Raw genomic sequence first — 14948 nt, forward strand, 5'->3', positions numbered from 1 at the left:
TCACCTTTCACATGCTGATTCATTAATAACTGTGGGGAGTCCTCCAAATATTCTACATGAACAACTATGTCAAAAATTGAAACATTTTTACAACTTAGGTTTCCCTGTTCTCTTGGGCATTATTTCAGACTACATACACTCTATATATCTGATTGCAGTATATCTAAATAATGTAGCTTGTGCCAACATGATTTACAAGTCTTGAAAACTTGACAGCACAGCTGCCAGTACTGTAGACAGTACAACAGAGCACATGTGTATTGCACCAACAGCTGGGGTTAATGGAGTGAAATGTACTGGGGGCTTCCGTTGTCTTGATGGTACCAATCTGCGTTCTCTCACCAACTACAGTGTTGTATTCTTCAGTCAAAAACGCAACTGCTAGACTCCAGTGTGCTTTATCTTGATTGATGTTTTAGAAATAGTTAATTAATGTTGATTATTCATATCCAATATTTAAATATTACTCTAAATACCGAATCAGTTTCAAGAGCAAGTCTGGCATTTAATGAAGCTTTTTATGATATACCATACCTATAAACGTTCTGGAGATAACTGGAATGTCAAGATGCTGCTCAGTCAAACAGCAATGGGAAATGTTCCCAGATAGTCAAACATCTTGTGGAGTAATCTGTTGGCCCAGACCCTGGCAGACTTTATTCACTCTAATCTGCACCTTTTCCAGGCGATTCTTAAGTATGGTGTAGGAGTAGGACTACTGCAGGGACCATTCCCAATTAGCAGTTTGCATGCAGCCTCTTCTGGGTAGTCAGTGTTGACTGGCATTTCTGCATACTCACATGTGCCAGCTGGCCACAATGACTTGGAACCTTCTCAAGCACATTTACTTTACTGCTATAAATTTAGCTTCACTCTCCCTTCTGCTGGTATCACAGCCTTCATGCCAGCTCTGCTACCTCTTATGTTAAACTACGTTAGCTTTGACAGGTTATGCCTGTCTTTGTCCTGCATCATCATAGTGAGTCAGATAGCTGCTGATGAGATGAACGGTGACAGTGGAGCACAGAAATGTTTGGGTTTTTGATTGCCTCGAAGGGTGAACTTTGTCTAAAAAGAAACAAGTGCGAAGCTGCAAACAAATCTGTGAAAGGGATTCATGAAACATACCTATGCTTGTTGAAATTTATTGATAGTGGTAATAGTTTAGTTGTATATGAAGAGGTGATTTTCCATAGAGCTTGATTTATGCCATTTTTCAGTATTGCGTTCAACTGATTTTTTTCTTTCATAATTGTTTACTGTTTTACATTTTAGATGTGTTAATTGCAAAAACTATATCAGATATTTGGAAGAATCGTTCATGGTTATTGTAAATCAAATGAGAGTTCACTGGTTAGTTTCATGTGTGAATAGTTCAAAGATGTGAAGCAATAAAATATCATGTTTAGCTTGAATAGAAGCTAAGATTATCTGTTCAGATATTATGAGGCACAGTGTATGTAATGGAAAATTATGGGGAGATAATCATAAGTGAGTCATTTGAAATTAAAAAAAAATCACAAGTTTTATTTAAATTGTTGACTCATCTGTGATTTATTTTCCCAACTGTTCTTTCTTGTCTGTCAAACCACTTCCATGGTCATCTCATTTTTTCAGTTAAACAGAACTAGAAAATACAGAAGACCATTCTGCCTTTTAATGAAATTTCTTTCCTGGTCAGTGTCTGTAAGTTTGGAATGGCAGTTTGTGTTTGTCTAAATTGGTTTGTATACCAGCTGTTTTATCAGAAGCATAATGTTGTTCAAGCTTAGCAAACCACAACTAACTGCAGTTTCAATACCATTTTCCCCGTGCCAGCGTGGACGTATGGAGTCTTTGTAAATGGATGGGAGTAGGAGTATGATAAAACGTTTTCTTTCAGTTTCCATCTGGATGTGCCAAAAGGGACCAAGACATACTCTGTCATGGTAAGATGCTATCAGGAGATTTAGAGATAGTGAAAATGATTTGAGGGAATAAGAAAGACTTTGAAGAAAGAGTGTTGTGATTAGCATTGTTGGTTAAAAAAGAAATAATAACATATTTACATAAAATGAAACTGCTCTTAAGGAGCTACACCAAATCTTATTTGATGTATCTTAACATGGTAGGTGCCAGTGGGTGAAGTTGAATAACGGAAACATTTAAAACTGACGAAGTTTAAAAAATTGTATTTTATTTATGTCTTTTTTATGTGTATCCTTTCTATAATGTGTTGCTGACCATAAGTACTACATCAGACTAGGGAAAGTTATATGGATAATGCATGTTAAATCAATACTTGGCTTGTGCCTTTTTTTTTCTAAATAAAATTCTTTTTTATGCAATGGAATTAGAAAACTTTTCTTTATGTGACAAATTTTACTATTCTTTAAGCTACAGATGCATATGTATCATGTACATCCTGAGTTAATTATGTATCTGATGCTATACAGTTCTTCAAGGATTTCTATGCCATTTTAGAACATATTGTTTAACATTGTAGCTATTTAGCACTTACCCACATTTAAAGCTGCTTAATTCTATATGAAATTCTAAACAGAATTCTGAGCTGTAAATGTTAACAAATGTGAATTATATCAATTTAACACACATGAGAGATGTTAATGCTGCAGACAACATAGGATAAGCACAGATACAATACTTAGATTAGGAAGTGCTTGGCCTAAGGTTATTATAACCTTATAGATGTGATTCAACTTGATTTTGTCACTGTGATTTATGTAATTTTGTAGGTAATTTTGCCATATTCTATAACATTCTGTTGTTTCATTGCAGTCTGTGTTGCTAATCTTCCATGTGATTATAACAGCAGACTTAATTTAAATGTGATTGTGAATGTTGCTTTTCACAGCATTTATTTAGAGAGTAGAAAAAGCCATTTTCAGGTATAGGTGGTTTTGTTTTCGTTATAGAAAAAGAATGTATTGCATATTTTTGTGTCATTTTATAGGAACAGTTATTTATAATGGTAAATTTCCCTCCAGTGCACTTAATCAGCAGTGTGGGTTTTTTGTCCTTTATTATAATATTTTCTTGTCATTTTTTGATGACTTTCAGTTTAGGCTCTCAGGGTAGGATTCACTGCACCTAACTTCAGACATGTACAGTGTAGGCATTTCTGTCTTTACTGCCTCCCACCTCTGTGGTGTGATTCATCTCAAACTAAAATAGTCATGTAAAATAGGTCAGAAGCAGTGCCCCTTGAATGTGTCTGTCATACTGACTTTAAAGGGAGCATGTGGCAATGTAGAAAGACACGGGCACTGACACTGCAGGTAAAGCCCACCAGAAGATTTCATGTTCATTGTGGCCACCCTTTGAAAGAGAAAAATAGAAAAGCTACTTTATATACAGTGATAAAGAACAGTGTGGGGACGCAGTAGTTATTTATCCTGACCAGTCCAAGTGCAAGTGTATGTCTTTAGACCATGATCTTTAACAATTGTTCTTTCTTCAGTTAATACTGGCACACATATTTGTCAGTTGTTGATCCTTGCACATCTTGATTTTTTAACTATAGCTTAAACCATAAGAATGTTAAGCACATATATATTACACTGCTTATAAATGTAAGGCAATTTTTAGATGCATGGCAAGATAGAACTTGATCAATTCTGCTTAGTCCCTTGCATGATATACACTGAAGGGAATTTTTTTCCCATTTTATATCATCCTGACTGAATGCAGAAAGGAAATAAAAAACTTTTATTTCTCCTGTGTTCTCTATAAGTGTCCCTACTTGCTTTGAAAATCAAACAAACAAAAACACATGTTTAATAAACAATAAATATGACTGCTGTAAAAATGAAATTGTAGAAAGTCTAGCAAGTCTTTTGGGAGAATATATTTGCACATTAACCACGTTATGAAGTAACTCATTCCAAAGCTTAGGAAAACGGTGCTTTTAGATTGTTGGCTTTTGGATCTTCTCTTAGAAATTTTTGAATTTTCTGAAAGATAGGATAATTGGAAATCTGCATTAAATTGGCGTTAACTAACAGAGCATATATTGTGATTGCAAAAGACTGAATTAGAACAAAATAAAACATTTTAAAATATTTAGTTTTGTTTTAATTACAATTTCTAGCACTGGAAAAGTGTCTTTCAACAGTACTTGAAGCAGTTTTCTTCCCAGAAAAATGGAGTGTTTGCTTGTACTTACTAACTGTGCAGTTGCTGAATAGTCCTGTATAGTTGTAACAGTTTGTAAAGAGAAATGAAAGTCTGTTGAGTCAAAAGCTGGAACAGCCATTTGACCTCAGGTCTGCATTGCCTGTTTTGTTTTATAATCCTGTATCTTTTCTGTGCTGAAGGAAAGATGATTTGAAAAAGTATTAGTACAGACACTCCCACTTGCACTTTTGAAAGGGAAAATGATATCAAGAGGTTAAGGATGACTGGAGAAGAAATAGAATACATTTTTAAGGAATACTCTATTTCTGCTTTCTACCATGGCCACTTATCTTCATAACACTGTATGGCAATAAAGTGATGCACACTATAGCGTACTTTTGAAGTCCTTTCAAGCTGTTATGTTATTACTGATTTCTGGTTGGTATTTCAAGAAAAAAATGCCCTGGAAGTTTTGATTGACTGTCTTGAATCTGGCTGTGAGTTGAAATTTTGCACTGTCCATAGAAGACATAGAAGATTTTAAAATATACTTGTGTGACAGGTCTGACATTTTCAAACTTGCTTCATCACTGTGAGTGCCTGGTCTGTTTCAGCAATGAGATCTGATGTTCAAAATGGCCTATACCAGCATCAGCAGGGCTGAAGTGACTTAGAGAGGCTATTCAAAGGCTGAACATCCTTGAAAATAAGATAAAGGATGTCTTCAATTAAACACCTAAATTAATTACAGCTTTTGGAATTGTGTCTGTACATGTTGTTCCTCCTATTAAAAGTCCTTGAGTAGATTCCAAATCCAGTAACTGTTATCAAATGCAGATTTGCGACCCAGGTAGCTTCAGAAAAAACTGCTAAGGTAAATGTACTCTTTGGAACTTTACTAGAACAGTAATATTTCAATTCTTGCACTAAGTGAAATAAGGTATACATAAGCAGTTTTATGGGTTTTAGTCTGGATATTCAAGTTATTCTGTGTTCACACTCATAGAAATATAATGACTAGCAGTTTGAAAACATATTAGTGTTAATCAAGCAAGGAAAAAAACTGACCCTTTGCAAGGGCCTACTTATAACCACAGTGAATACTATGATATTCTTTAAATAGAACTCTCACTTGTTGATTTTATGCTTTGATTCAGTTCCATAAGTTCTTACTCAAAGGACCAGTTTAACGGCTTGAATCACTCACTTGTTCTGACAAAAGATTCTTTCCAGATGGAGCAGAAATAGAAATAAAGGGCCAAGGCAATTGACTTTGCACAAGCTTTCCTGACAGCTTTTATCTTGTAGATACAGTTTTGCTACTCATTTTCATTACTAGTTTACTCTCTGGACAGTTTATACTTGTGGAACATAATACATTTTAGTGTCTGTAAAGATTGCAAAATGTGTATTTTATTACTAAATAAATAAAATGAATAAACTAGCATTCTTAGAAGAGTTTGAGATTAGTTTGTGAAGGGAGGAGAAACAGGCTAGAGAAGGTATCTGTTCATGGTGAGTTGTGCTAAGTCATTCTTCTTTAATGCCTTATACCTAATTTATAACTTCTTTTCTTTTTCCATCATAGGCTTTTATACTGTTTTTAAACTCTTGATGAGGTACATAGTATAAGACAGTCACTTAAAAAAGAAAAAGCTTCTCTGCTGAAGATGGTGCATAGACGATGATTGTAATCTCTTATGTTCTTTCATAATTTCACTCTTCTTAATGTACTGCGATACCTTGCAGTAATGCACATGATTTAGACTCTTCGTTTACTGGTAAGAAGTGACTCTTATTTTGCCAAGCATACTGATACCACTCTGTATAATGTTGCAATATAAACAACATAAAGGATGTAAATAGTGAAAGTGATACTTAAGTGATATGACGCAGGGTGAAATAACAAGCTGACTGTTTTCGTTATTTCTCTGCTACCATCTGGAATCAGATTATTTTGCAGTCTTTTGTCTTGATTCATCAAGTTTTAATTTTAGATTTGACTAAAATTTTATTAAAATACTCAAAAACATAATTATTGCTATGATTCTACATTAAATTGTGTCTAATTTTAAAGAGCCTTTAGACTTTTTTAATGAAGCATGTAATAACACCACAAAACAGAAGTACACTCATTCCTAGCATCAAAAGTGAATGGCATTGGACACAGACTGTGTACTAAATATACTTTAGCTTTTGGCAGTTGATGCACGAGTCCTGAAGTATGTATCTTTTCAAATCAAGTAGAATACAGCTTAGTGGCACAGAGATAAATCTTCTGTCTTTCTGTTGTTGTTGTTGCTGTTTTGTTGTTTTGCTTCATTTCATCTTTTCCTTGCACCTTCCTTTCACTCTTGCATTATGCTCCATGATCAAAATACTCTCCTCTATATTCAGACATTATGTTTTCATTCAGTTTCTCTTTTAGATTCACTCTGTGAGTCATAGTCATCAACACATAACTTAAAAATAGATAGAGCAGCGTTTATATCAGGTTCATTTCAGTTACCACCAGTGTTTCTGTGTACAGTCGTGATTTGCTGATAGTCAAGTTGTATTGAGAAAACAGATCCAGCACTGAATAATTGAATTGTTTCAAAAAATAAGGAATGGTACTTATGTTTCATCCCAGTTTTAATGAACCATGCATAAAGGGAGGCAAAGATACTACCACATAACCAAAAATTCTTGAGAATGTTAAAAATACTTTCTCAAACCTGTGATGACAAGGATGTTGTAGGCCACTGCCACTTAGTCCTAGTTGTCATCAGTCACCTGTCTAAAATGTACAAAAGGAAAGGAAATCTTGCTTATGCTTAAGCTTAAGCAAATAGGTGCTTATGCTTAAGCAAATAGGTGGAAAAAATCAAGTGTTTTGTCTTTGGGATTCACTTGCATTGTGGCTGCATTTGATTATTGTTGATTAAGAACTGCTTACGTGACAGGTTCACAGCATCACAGAACAGCTGAGGTTGGCAGGGTCCCCACGAGGCCATATGGACCAATTCTTGCTTGAGCAGGGCCATCTAGTTGTTCAAGAACACATCCTGAAGATCTACAAGGAGGAAAACTCTAAAACATCTCTGGACATCCTTTGCCAGTGTTTGGTCACTGAGACAGTAAACACATGCTTCCTGATGTTCAGGAGAAATCTCATACATTTCATTTTATGTCCTTTCCTCACAGGCATCACTGTAAAGAGCCTGGCTCTGCCTTCTTTGCATCCTCTCTTCTGGCATTTGTGTACATTGGTAACATCGCTCCTGACCCTTCTTTAGGCTAAAGAGTCCCAGTTCTCTCAGACTTTCCTCATAGAAAAGTCCCTTCTTCATCTGTGTGGCCCTACATTGCACTTCATCTCTTGTACAGGGGCCCAGAACAGGAAAGTGCACTGCAAGTGCAGCTTCACTGGTGCTGAGGGAAGGGTCACAACCCTCCACCCCACCCAACCTGCTGGTAACACTTAGCCTAATGAAGCCTGGGATATTTCTTAGTGGCAAGGGCACGTTCCTGGTCCATTTCTACAAGGCTGCTTTTCAGCCAGGTGGCCCCCAGTATGTTCTGGTGCGTGGGGTTGTTGCTCCTCAGGTGCAGGACTTTGCATTTCTCTTTGTTGAACTACATGGAGTTCTTCTCAGCCCATGTCTTCAACCTCAGCAGGTCCCTCTGGTTGCCAGCATGGCCCTCTGGTGAATCAGCCACTTCCCACAGTATTGTACCATCAGGAAACTTGCTGAGAGTGCACTCTGCCCCATCGTCCAGATCATTCATGATGATGTTAAACAGGACTGGACCTATTTCTGACCTCTGGCATACTCTGCTCATTACTGGCCTCCTATGAGACTTTGCAGTACTAGCAACTTTACTGTGGATTAGCTCCTTTTTTCATAAACTCACTTAGATATTTGAAGTAGTGATTTTAATTTAATAGACTTTTATAGCACAGCATTCAAAAATTAGTTCTGCAGTTTGCTGTTTATAAGATAAATAATTATGAAAGGCTGTTGATTGGCTGATGAAAGTAGTGTGTGTTTTTTCAGAGTAATTGCAGTACTTAGTAAAATGTCCCATTATGTACAACAAAGTCATTATATTCATATGTGCATTTCCTCTGAAAGCTTCAGTTGTTGTTCTTGTGCTTCAAAGGGCAGCTATTGTACTGCAAAAACCTGTTAGGACTACACATTTTATCCATAATTCTTGCTGACAGTTTACATCGAACAGATGAGATTTTGTTCTGCAGTGTGCTTTCCCTTATAGATTACAAAAGTTCTATATTTGAGGTTAAAAAAGGTTAATACTGATTTTGTACTCTTGCCCTTGTACAAGCATGGGTATTTGTATATTCAATAAATACACAACGCAGGACCATAATGGAAAGTACTGATAATTGATTCTCAGTTATAGAAGCAGGATGAATAATATGCTTTACCTATCAATTAGGTAAGGTGCTCTATTTCTAAAAATCTAAAAGGGTTTGTAGCGGAAAGCTTGTAGGGAGCAAAAATGTCTTAGTATTATGGTTCCTTTTCCATTATTCTCTTTCCCACTTCTAGGAGCTACACCAGCTGGGAGAGGTTAGTTTTCTGAAACTTGATATATACTGAGGCATACTGAACTGTCAGATCGTATGTTTTTTGTCTGGTTTGGTGGATAGAAAACTAAATTGTATGTAAATTAATTTGGATAGGGAGAACAACTAGATATGATGTATAGCTTTATGAACATAGTTATAAATTGATATGCAATTGTAATATTTTTTTTGTGATCTATGGTAAAGGATTAACATTTTTTCAGTCATTGATAGCTGGAGATCAGAACTCTTTGAATATTAATTTTCTCTGTTTAAAGCAGATTCTTCCTCTACTTGATGTCTGCAATGGTATCTTAAAGAAATGTCATTTCAAGAAAGGTATCGCAGATATTGAATATTTAGTTGGGTTTCTGTCACTCCGAAATAAAAGTGGTGAGGATTTAGTTCAATTTGAAAATTCTCTAATGTTCTGAGAATCACACACTGTCACTCTTGAAGGCATGTTTCTTTAACATGATTTTCCCTGATAAAGACAAGAACAGTGTGTGATATAAAGTCCCTGTTTCTGGATAATTACTCTTCTAATTTAATAAAAAACTGGTGATTTAAATCTTAACTCAAAACATCTGTTTTTCAGCACTGCATAATCTGAAGAGAAATTGTATCTCAGAAGCGCTAGCATAAACCGTGCTTTGCCATTTAAATGTTCACCTTGTCTCTACAGTCATTATCAGTATCAGTGTGCCTGAATTTCCAAAGCACTTCGTATAAAGATTAGATATATAGATAGTCTTTCTTTTTTTTTATATATATATATATGTAACCTACAATTTTTATAAGTGGGTGTGTTTTGAAGTAAACCTCAAAAACATTAGTTAAAAAAGTAAAGTGTACTGAAAGATTTGGAGAGAATAATTTAATGAAGATGTGCGGTAAATATAGTACATATAACACAGACTGAGAGTTTCATCACTCAAGATACAGAAATAATTGAAATTGAGCCATCTCAGGGAATTCATTAGCACATCTCATACTTCTTTGCGATGTTGGGTTTCTTTTCATTTAGGACATATTTTTTCCCCTACTAAAACTCAACTCATGGAACAATTAAACCATTAATTGGAAGACTCACTGGAGCAAGTCTTTGAGTTGGGATTACCTAGGATTCTCTGTGAGCACTTCTACCACTGAATGGTAATTGCGGTCTGTAGGTCTTTTTTCTCTCCTTGTCCTTTTGGATCTGTTCAGTTTTCTTTATTCTGCTTATTCTGTTCCACTTTCTCCTTACTTTCGGGCCAAGATGCTTGGTACATTGCTCAGTGGTTGTGGCAATCAATTAGACATGGGAGACCTGGTTTCAGCTTCTTCTTCCAAAGAGACTGCTGAATTCCAGTTATAAGGCTGCTAGCTTTTCTGAAACATGCTTGTAACTGTCAGGACCTGTGAGCACGCATTCTGCCATGCATTGAGTCATACTTTCTTTACCAAATTTACCTAGGCCGACTCATTCCTGTGAGGAGGCTTATTACATGTTTTTCAGGAAAATAATAATAATAATAACAACAATAAATTAGTAATAATAAATGTTTCCAAGTTGTTTGTGTATTGCAGTGAAACTGTGTTCAGATTCCATGAGGGTCTTGAAAAACGGGTTGGTCTATTTCACTGGGAGCTAAAGGAAAATACATAGTTGTTACTGGTCACATTTTCACATGGAACAAAAGTTTGTGGAGAGAGAGAACAACAGTAATAATGCTTTCATCTTTTCCAGAACTAAGACGATGTGTTTAATTGAACCAAAAGGTTTGTCTGAGTGCAGATTCCATCGTTTGAGTAGGAAAACTAAACGATACAGGACAGTATTTTGAAAAGCAGTAATTTATTGAAAATAATGAGCAGCTAAGTAATACTAAACAGAAATCCAAATAAGAGCCCCCAGTGGAAGGCTGCTGCTAGAAGATAGGTAGCTATTGACGAGTAAATAAAGAACTACAAAGTCCAGCTACAGCAATAACAGTACGATTGTGAAAGGCATTATTGAGGCAGAGACTAGAGTGTTCTTCACTTTGGTATTTGCTATCTCTTAAAGACATTGGCAAAGCCTTTTTTTTTTTAATGAGTTGGGTTAAGGTTTAGCACAAGCAAAGACTGGAGATTCCTATGTTGCTGGTAGAAATGAAGATAAAAAGTTATGAAATTTGAAACAGGAGAAATTCAATTTAATAGGTACATTTATTTAGTAATGGAAGAAATTGTCTATTGGAGAAATATGCACGGAATTCTGCTTACAAATTCTACAAGCTATGGACTTGGTGAGTGAACGAATAGCTGAATTTCTGTGATCTTACAGGCAAATGATTTTATGTGCCTTCAAAGGAAACTTTATTCATTGCACTTAAAGTTTGGAAGGTAAATTGTGAAGGAGAAAGTATCCACTCAGAATGAAAGGTTCTAAATACAGATTAGCAGAAATCCTCTATCTTTGCTTTGACCAGCTGAGGGACCCCTTTGCCAGTACCTGCATCTAGATCTTCTGGAAGAGAAATCAAAGAAGGGAGTACAATCTATTATGTGAAATGTAATTCTCAAGAAAATGTTACAGGCAGTACTTTTCCTTTTATTCTGTAGATAATATAGAAGCAATATCGTGGTAATTATAAGAAAATGTTTTACAATACTAGGATCTAAGGGGATTTTTTTTTCTCTTTGGCTTATAAAATATGATTATTGTATTATGCATACACTGGCTTACTTATTTAAGCAGACATTTCAGAAACTATCCAAACTCCTTTCATAGGCATTTTTCTTTAGAAACTGTTATCTTCAGTTAGTTTTCTAATCTCTTCAGATTTTTTTATGCTTTCCTAAAATCCTATTTTTCAATTTTAGCAAATGGAACACTAAGTTTTTGCTGCTAAAAAGTTTCTAGTTCTTTGAATATTGCTTTCTTTAATGTCTTCATGTAGTTCACACGGTCTGTGCATGAAAAAACATGCCGTAGATGCTTTCTGGATATTCAGTGCAGGTGTTCCTAGCGTAATCTTTGATCTTAAAAGGAATTCTTTTCAAAGATCCTGTGCAAAACTAAAAAGCTAAGCTGTAAATCTATATCATTGTGTAGCACTTTTAGGCACGGAATAAAATTTCAACCTTATATTTAGTAATGTTACGAAAGAATGAAAAAAAGAGAGGCTTTCAACATGTGTTGTAGCTTTAACTGTTTCCAACTGTACATATTCTCAGAAATACTTATTTTCCACTATTTGCAGTCCATATTAGCACACATTTATATACTTAACATATATATAGAGAGAGAGAGAATAACAATTTGGAGAGCAATAAATTATTTCTTAAATCTAGGCAAGCTGGTCAAAACAAAAACCCTCTTTGTTGTTTAAAGCCTGCTAGTATGTGTTAATAGATCTGTCAGCAAGTGAAACATTACAATTATTGTTATCAAGTACATCTATAACCTGAACAGGAGGCATGCTTCAGGTTAGTCGGAAGAGGTCCTCTGTTTTTCACTGTGCATGCTTGCTTGAAATGAAACTGTGTGTTATTGGTTAACTGGGATGCTTAGCATAATCACTTTGCAAAGGCTGTGGCGGAGGGAGGTGATTATCACTGAGAACAGATGGGCAGGTCCCGAGCACTGCCAGATTCTGCACAAGCTCCACGTACCGTAGGTTCTAGCTCTCTTTTCTTCGGCATTTCTAATTTTTATGCATTCTGCATATTTTGAATGGCTGGCTTAGCTAAAGGTCAGGGAGCGATGACCTTACAGCTTAGCTTACGGATGTAGGAGTGGAGCATTCAAAACGCTGTCACTGTATTTCTGGACGGATGGGGCAGACTGCATTTTGTACAATTGCCTTCCTAAATGTGTGAAAGGATTTATCTCTGAGCTTAGCACTCTACTCTGCATCTGTAGCTTTCTGTGGATTGTATTGTCTGTGCGACCAGAAATGATATTCTCAGATATGAACACTGTTTCTGCCTCTCCTAAAGTGCATCCTCCTAATGGGACCCGGTTTTATACTTTTCAGGTAAGTGAACTTTAATAAAACTGAATAGATTTTTCTTGGTACATAATGATAGGTAAACTTTGAGTAAGAATGGCTAATGGGTTAAGAAGCTTATGTGTTAATTGTTTTTTCTTGGTAGGAGGCAATATGTAAGAAATGAATATTATCACAGTAAGTTTGCTGCCTTCATGAAATCGGCATGTAAATTGTTCATAAATGAATATTAAATTGTATTCACAATGATTTTGCTATTGGTTCTGTTTTTCCAATATTCTTGTCTTGAGATTTGTTAGAGTTATAGTTCCTTAGACGGACCCACACTGAGTCTTACTGTTAATTCCAATTAAGCACTGTGTTGTTGGCATGATCAGAAATTCCCAATTTATGTTACATTAAAAACATATATATTTTAAAAACTTTGTCTGTTGCACCTGTCCGGATTTTTTTTTTTAATCCTGAGTGTAGTTTCATGCTGATGCTTAATTTGATTCCTTTGGATAGTAATCATACATGTGCAATGGACAGAATAGCAAAATCTATTGTTAGGATTATTAAGGATCCTAGTTTTAACCCAAGTTTTCCCTCATCCAGGTAAGTCATATTGTGTACTCATCCAAAGGTAAAAAAAAAAAACAAAAAACAAAAAGCATATTACATGCTCTAAATCTATTGTGCAAACCATTCTAATTAAAGCCAGTTTTCTGTGGCATTTAATTAAAGGAAATCTTCAGTGCCTTAGTCCTGGAAAAATATCTACATGAAAATTTAACAATAGAATACCTGCCCCACCTCCCAGCTGCTCCTCATAGTGCTTTGGCCCTGCATGGCAATTCAAATACTCCATTACTTAAAGAGACAACAGCCTTTCGAACTCAGCTTCTGATATAGTTAGGATTTAAATAATCTTCCTATTCATAGTCACGTATATTGGTTTTGTCTTGTTGGTTACTTGATGCTATTGTGGATTGATATCTTTAATACTCAGTACATGCTATGTATACCGGAGCAAACAATATGAGGCAATTAAAAGTTAAATATAAAATACATAGCAAACTTTCTTCACAAAATGCAGGCATCCCTTCCTTTGTGTTGAATAACTGCATTTTGGTTTTATTTTCTGTTCATCTGTTGTTTTTAATTGTGCTATCTTGCTCTTCTCACAGTGATGTGAAATGATAGTTGAGGGCTGCACAGAAAGAGTGGCATCTTCCTAACAGTGACTATCTGCTGATCCTGGCAGTGATTCAGAGACATAAATGCCCCAGGCCTGTTTTTCTATAACATGACTACTTTTCTCACACACTGACATCTAAATACTCTGTACAGTCTCCTGTAACTATGCTCTTACACACAGTTCTTGACATCAGGTATTCTTTCTGAGTGTGCTGAGTTGAAAGTGTCACTAAAATTAAGATGCTCAGTTGTAATTCCAAATTTGCAGTTTTATTATCTAGTACTTTAGGAAACTAAACAATAACAAGTATATAATTTTGTACAGCACGTATTGTTCTTAGTTTCAATCTCTTATGATTTCTGTAGATGGTATCCTACACTCAAAATACTTCATTTAAAAGTGTTTTCTCCCACTAAGCAGAGAGGACAATAAATGAAAGTGAAATGTAACTTACTTTCCTCCTTCACCATGTATATTTTAACAGGCAATGTAGAGTTTGATTTACATTACTGCTATTTCAGGACAGTCTTTTAGCATACTAGAACAGCTTGGTGTTATTAGTGCTAAAAAAAAATCTGAAAAAAAAGTAAAAATTGACCAAAGAAAGCTTCTATTTTCCTCTGATGTCCTTCTTAAATATATAGACACATTTTTAAAAAAAATTTTTTTTGTTTTGTTTTGCATACATCTATGCATTAAAAAGAAAGATACATGAAGCAACTTTCCACTCCTTGCTTTGGCCTGCTCTGTCCTTCCTTGCTTTCTAGATTATGACCACAGTTCCTCTGGTATCTTCCCTTGAGTTACTTCAGTCTTTGTTTATAATTTTAATAATTGCTGAGAAGGACTTCATATGACTCTTGTTAAATTTTTTGTTTGTGTTTTAAACTACTTTCACTTTTGCCTTCTTGCTTACTTATTCTATGGTGTCCCTATGTTAAATTGTAATCTCTTTGAGGTTACTTCTTTCATTTAAATTATTTGCAAAGCTATTGACCAGTTTAATGGTTGTTAATTTGAACTATATGTGGCAGGTATTTAATCTAAATATGTGAAAATAAACTTAGCAAAGCCAGTGTTTAGCATGTTCAAAACTGAA

At 35.3% G+C, this 14948-nt stretch overlaps 1 protein-coding gene across 9 annotated transcripts in view; it reads left to right on the forward strand.

Annotated features, from left to right (window-relative positions):
* PPFIA2 (PTPRF interacting protein alpha 2) overlaps positions 1–14948 on the forward strand; it is a 280430-nt gene that overhangs the window by 83429 nt on the left and 182053 nt on the right. For 2 of the 9 annotated variants that reach the window (XM_052669074.1, XM_052669076.1), the window contains exon 1: positions 12250–12696. The exons of 6 other annotated variants lie outside the window; for them this stretch is intronic. In XM_052669074.1, coding sequence (XP_052525034.1) covers positions 12616–12696 — 81 coding nt within the window. In that variant the 5' untranslated portion in view covers positions 12250–12615. Of the gene's footprint in view, positions 1–12246; positions 12697–14948 lie in introns of those variants that run through there. One more of the 9 variants, XM_052669075.1, reaches the window with a different exon arrangement.

Source organism: Tympanuchus pallidicinctus, unplaced genomic scaffold (assembly GCF_026119805.1).
Source record: "Tympanuchus pallidicinctus isolate F22 unplaced genomic scaffold, pur_lepc_1.0 scaffold8, whole genome shotgun sequence".
Taxonomy (NCBI): Eukaryota; Metazoa; Chordata; class Aves; order Galliformes; family Phasianidae; genus Tympanuchus; species Tympanuchus pallidicinctus.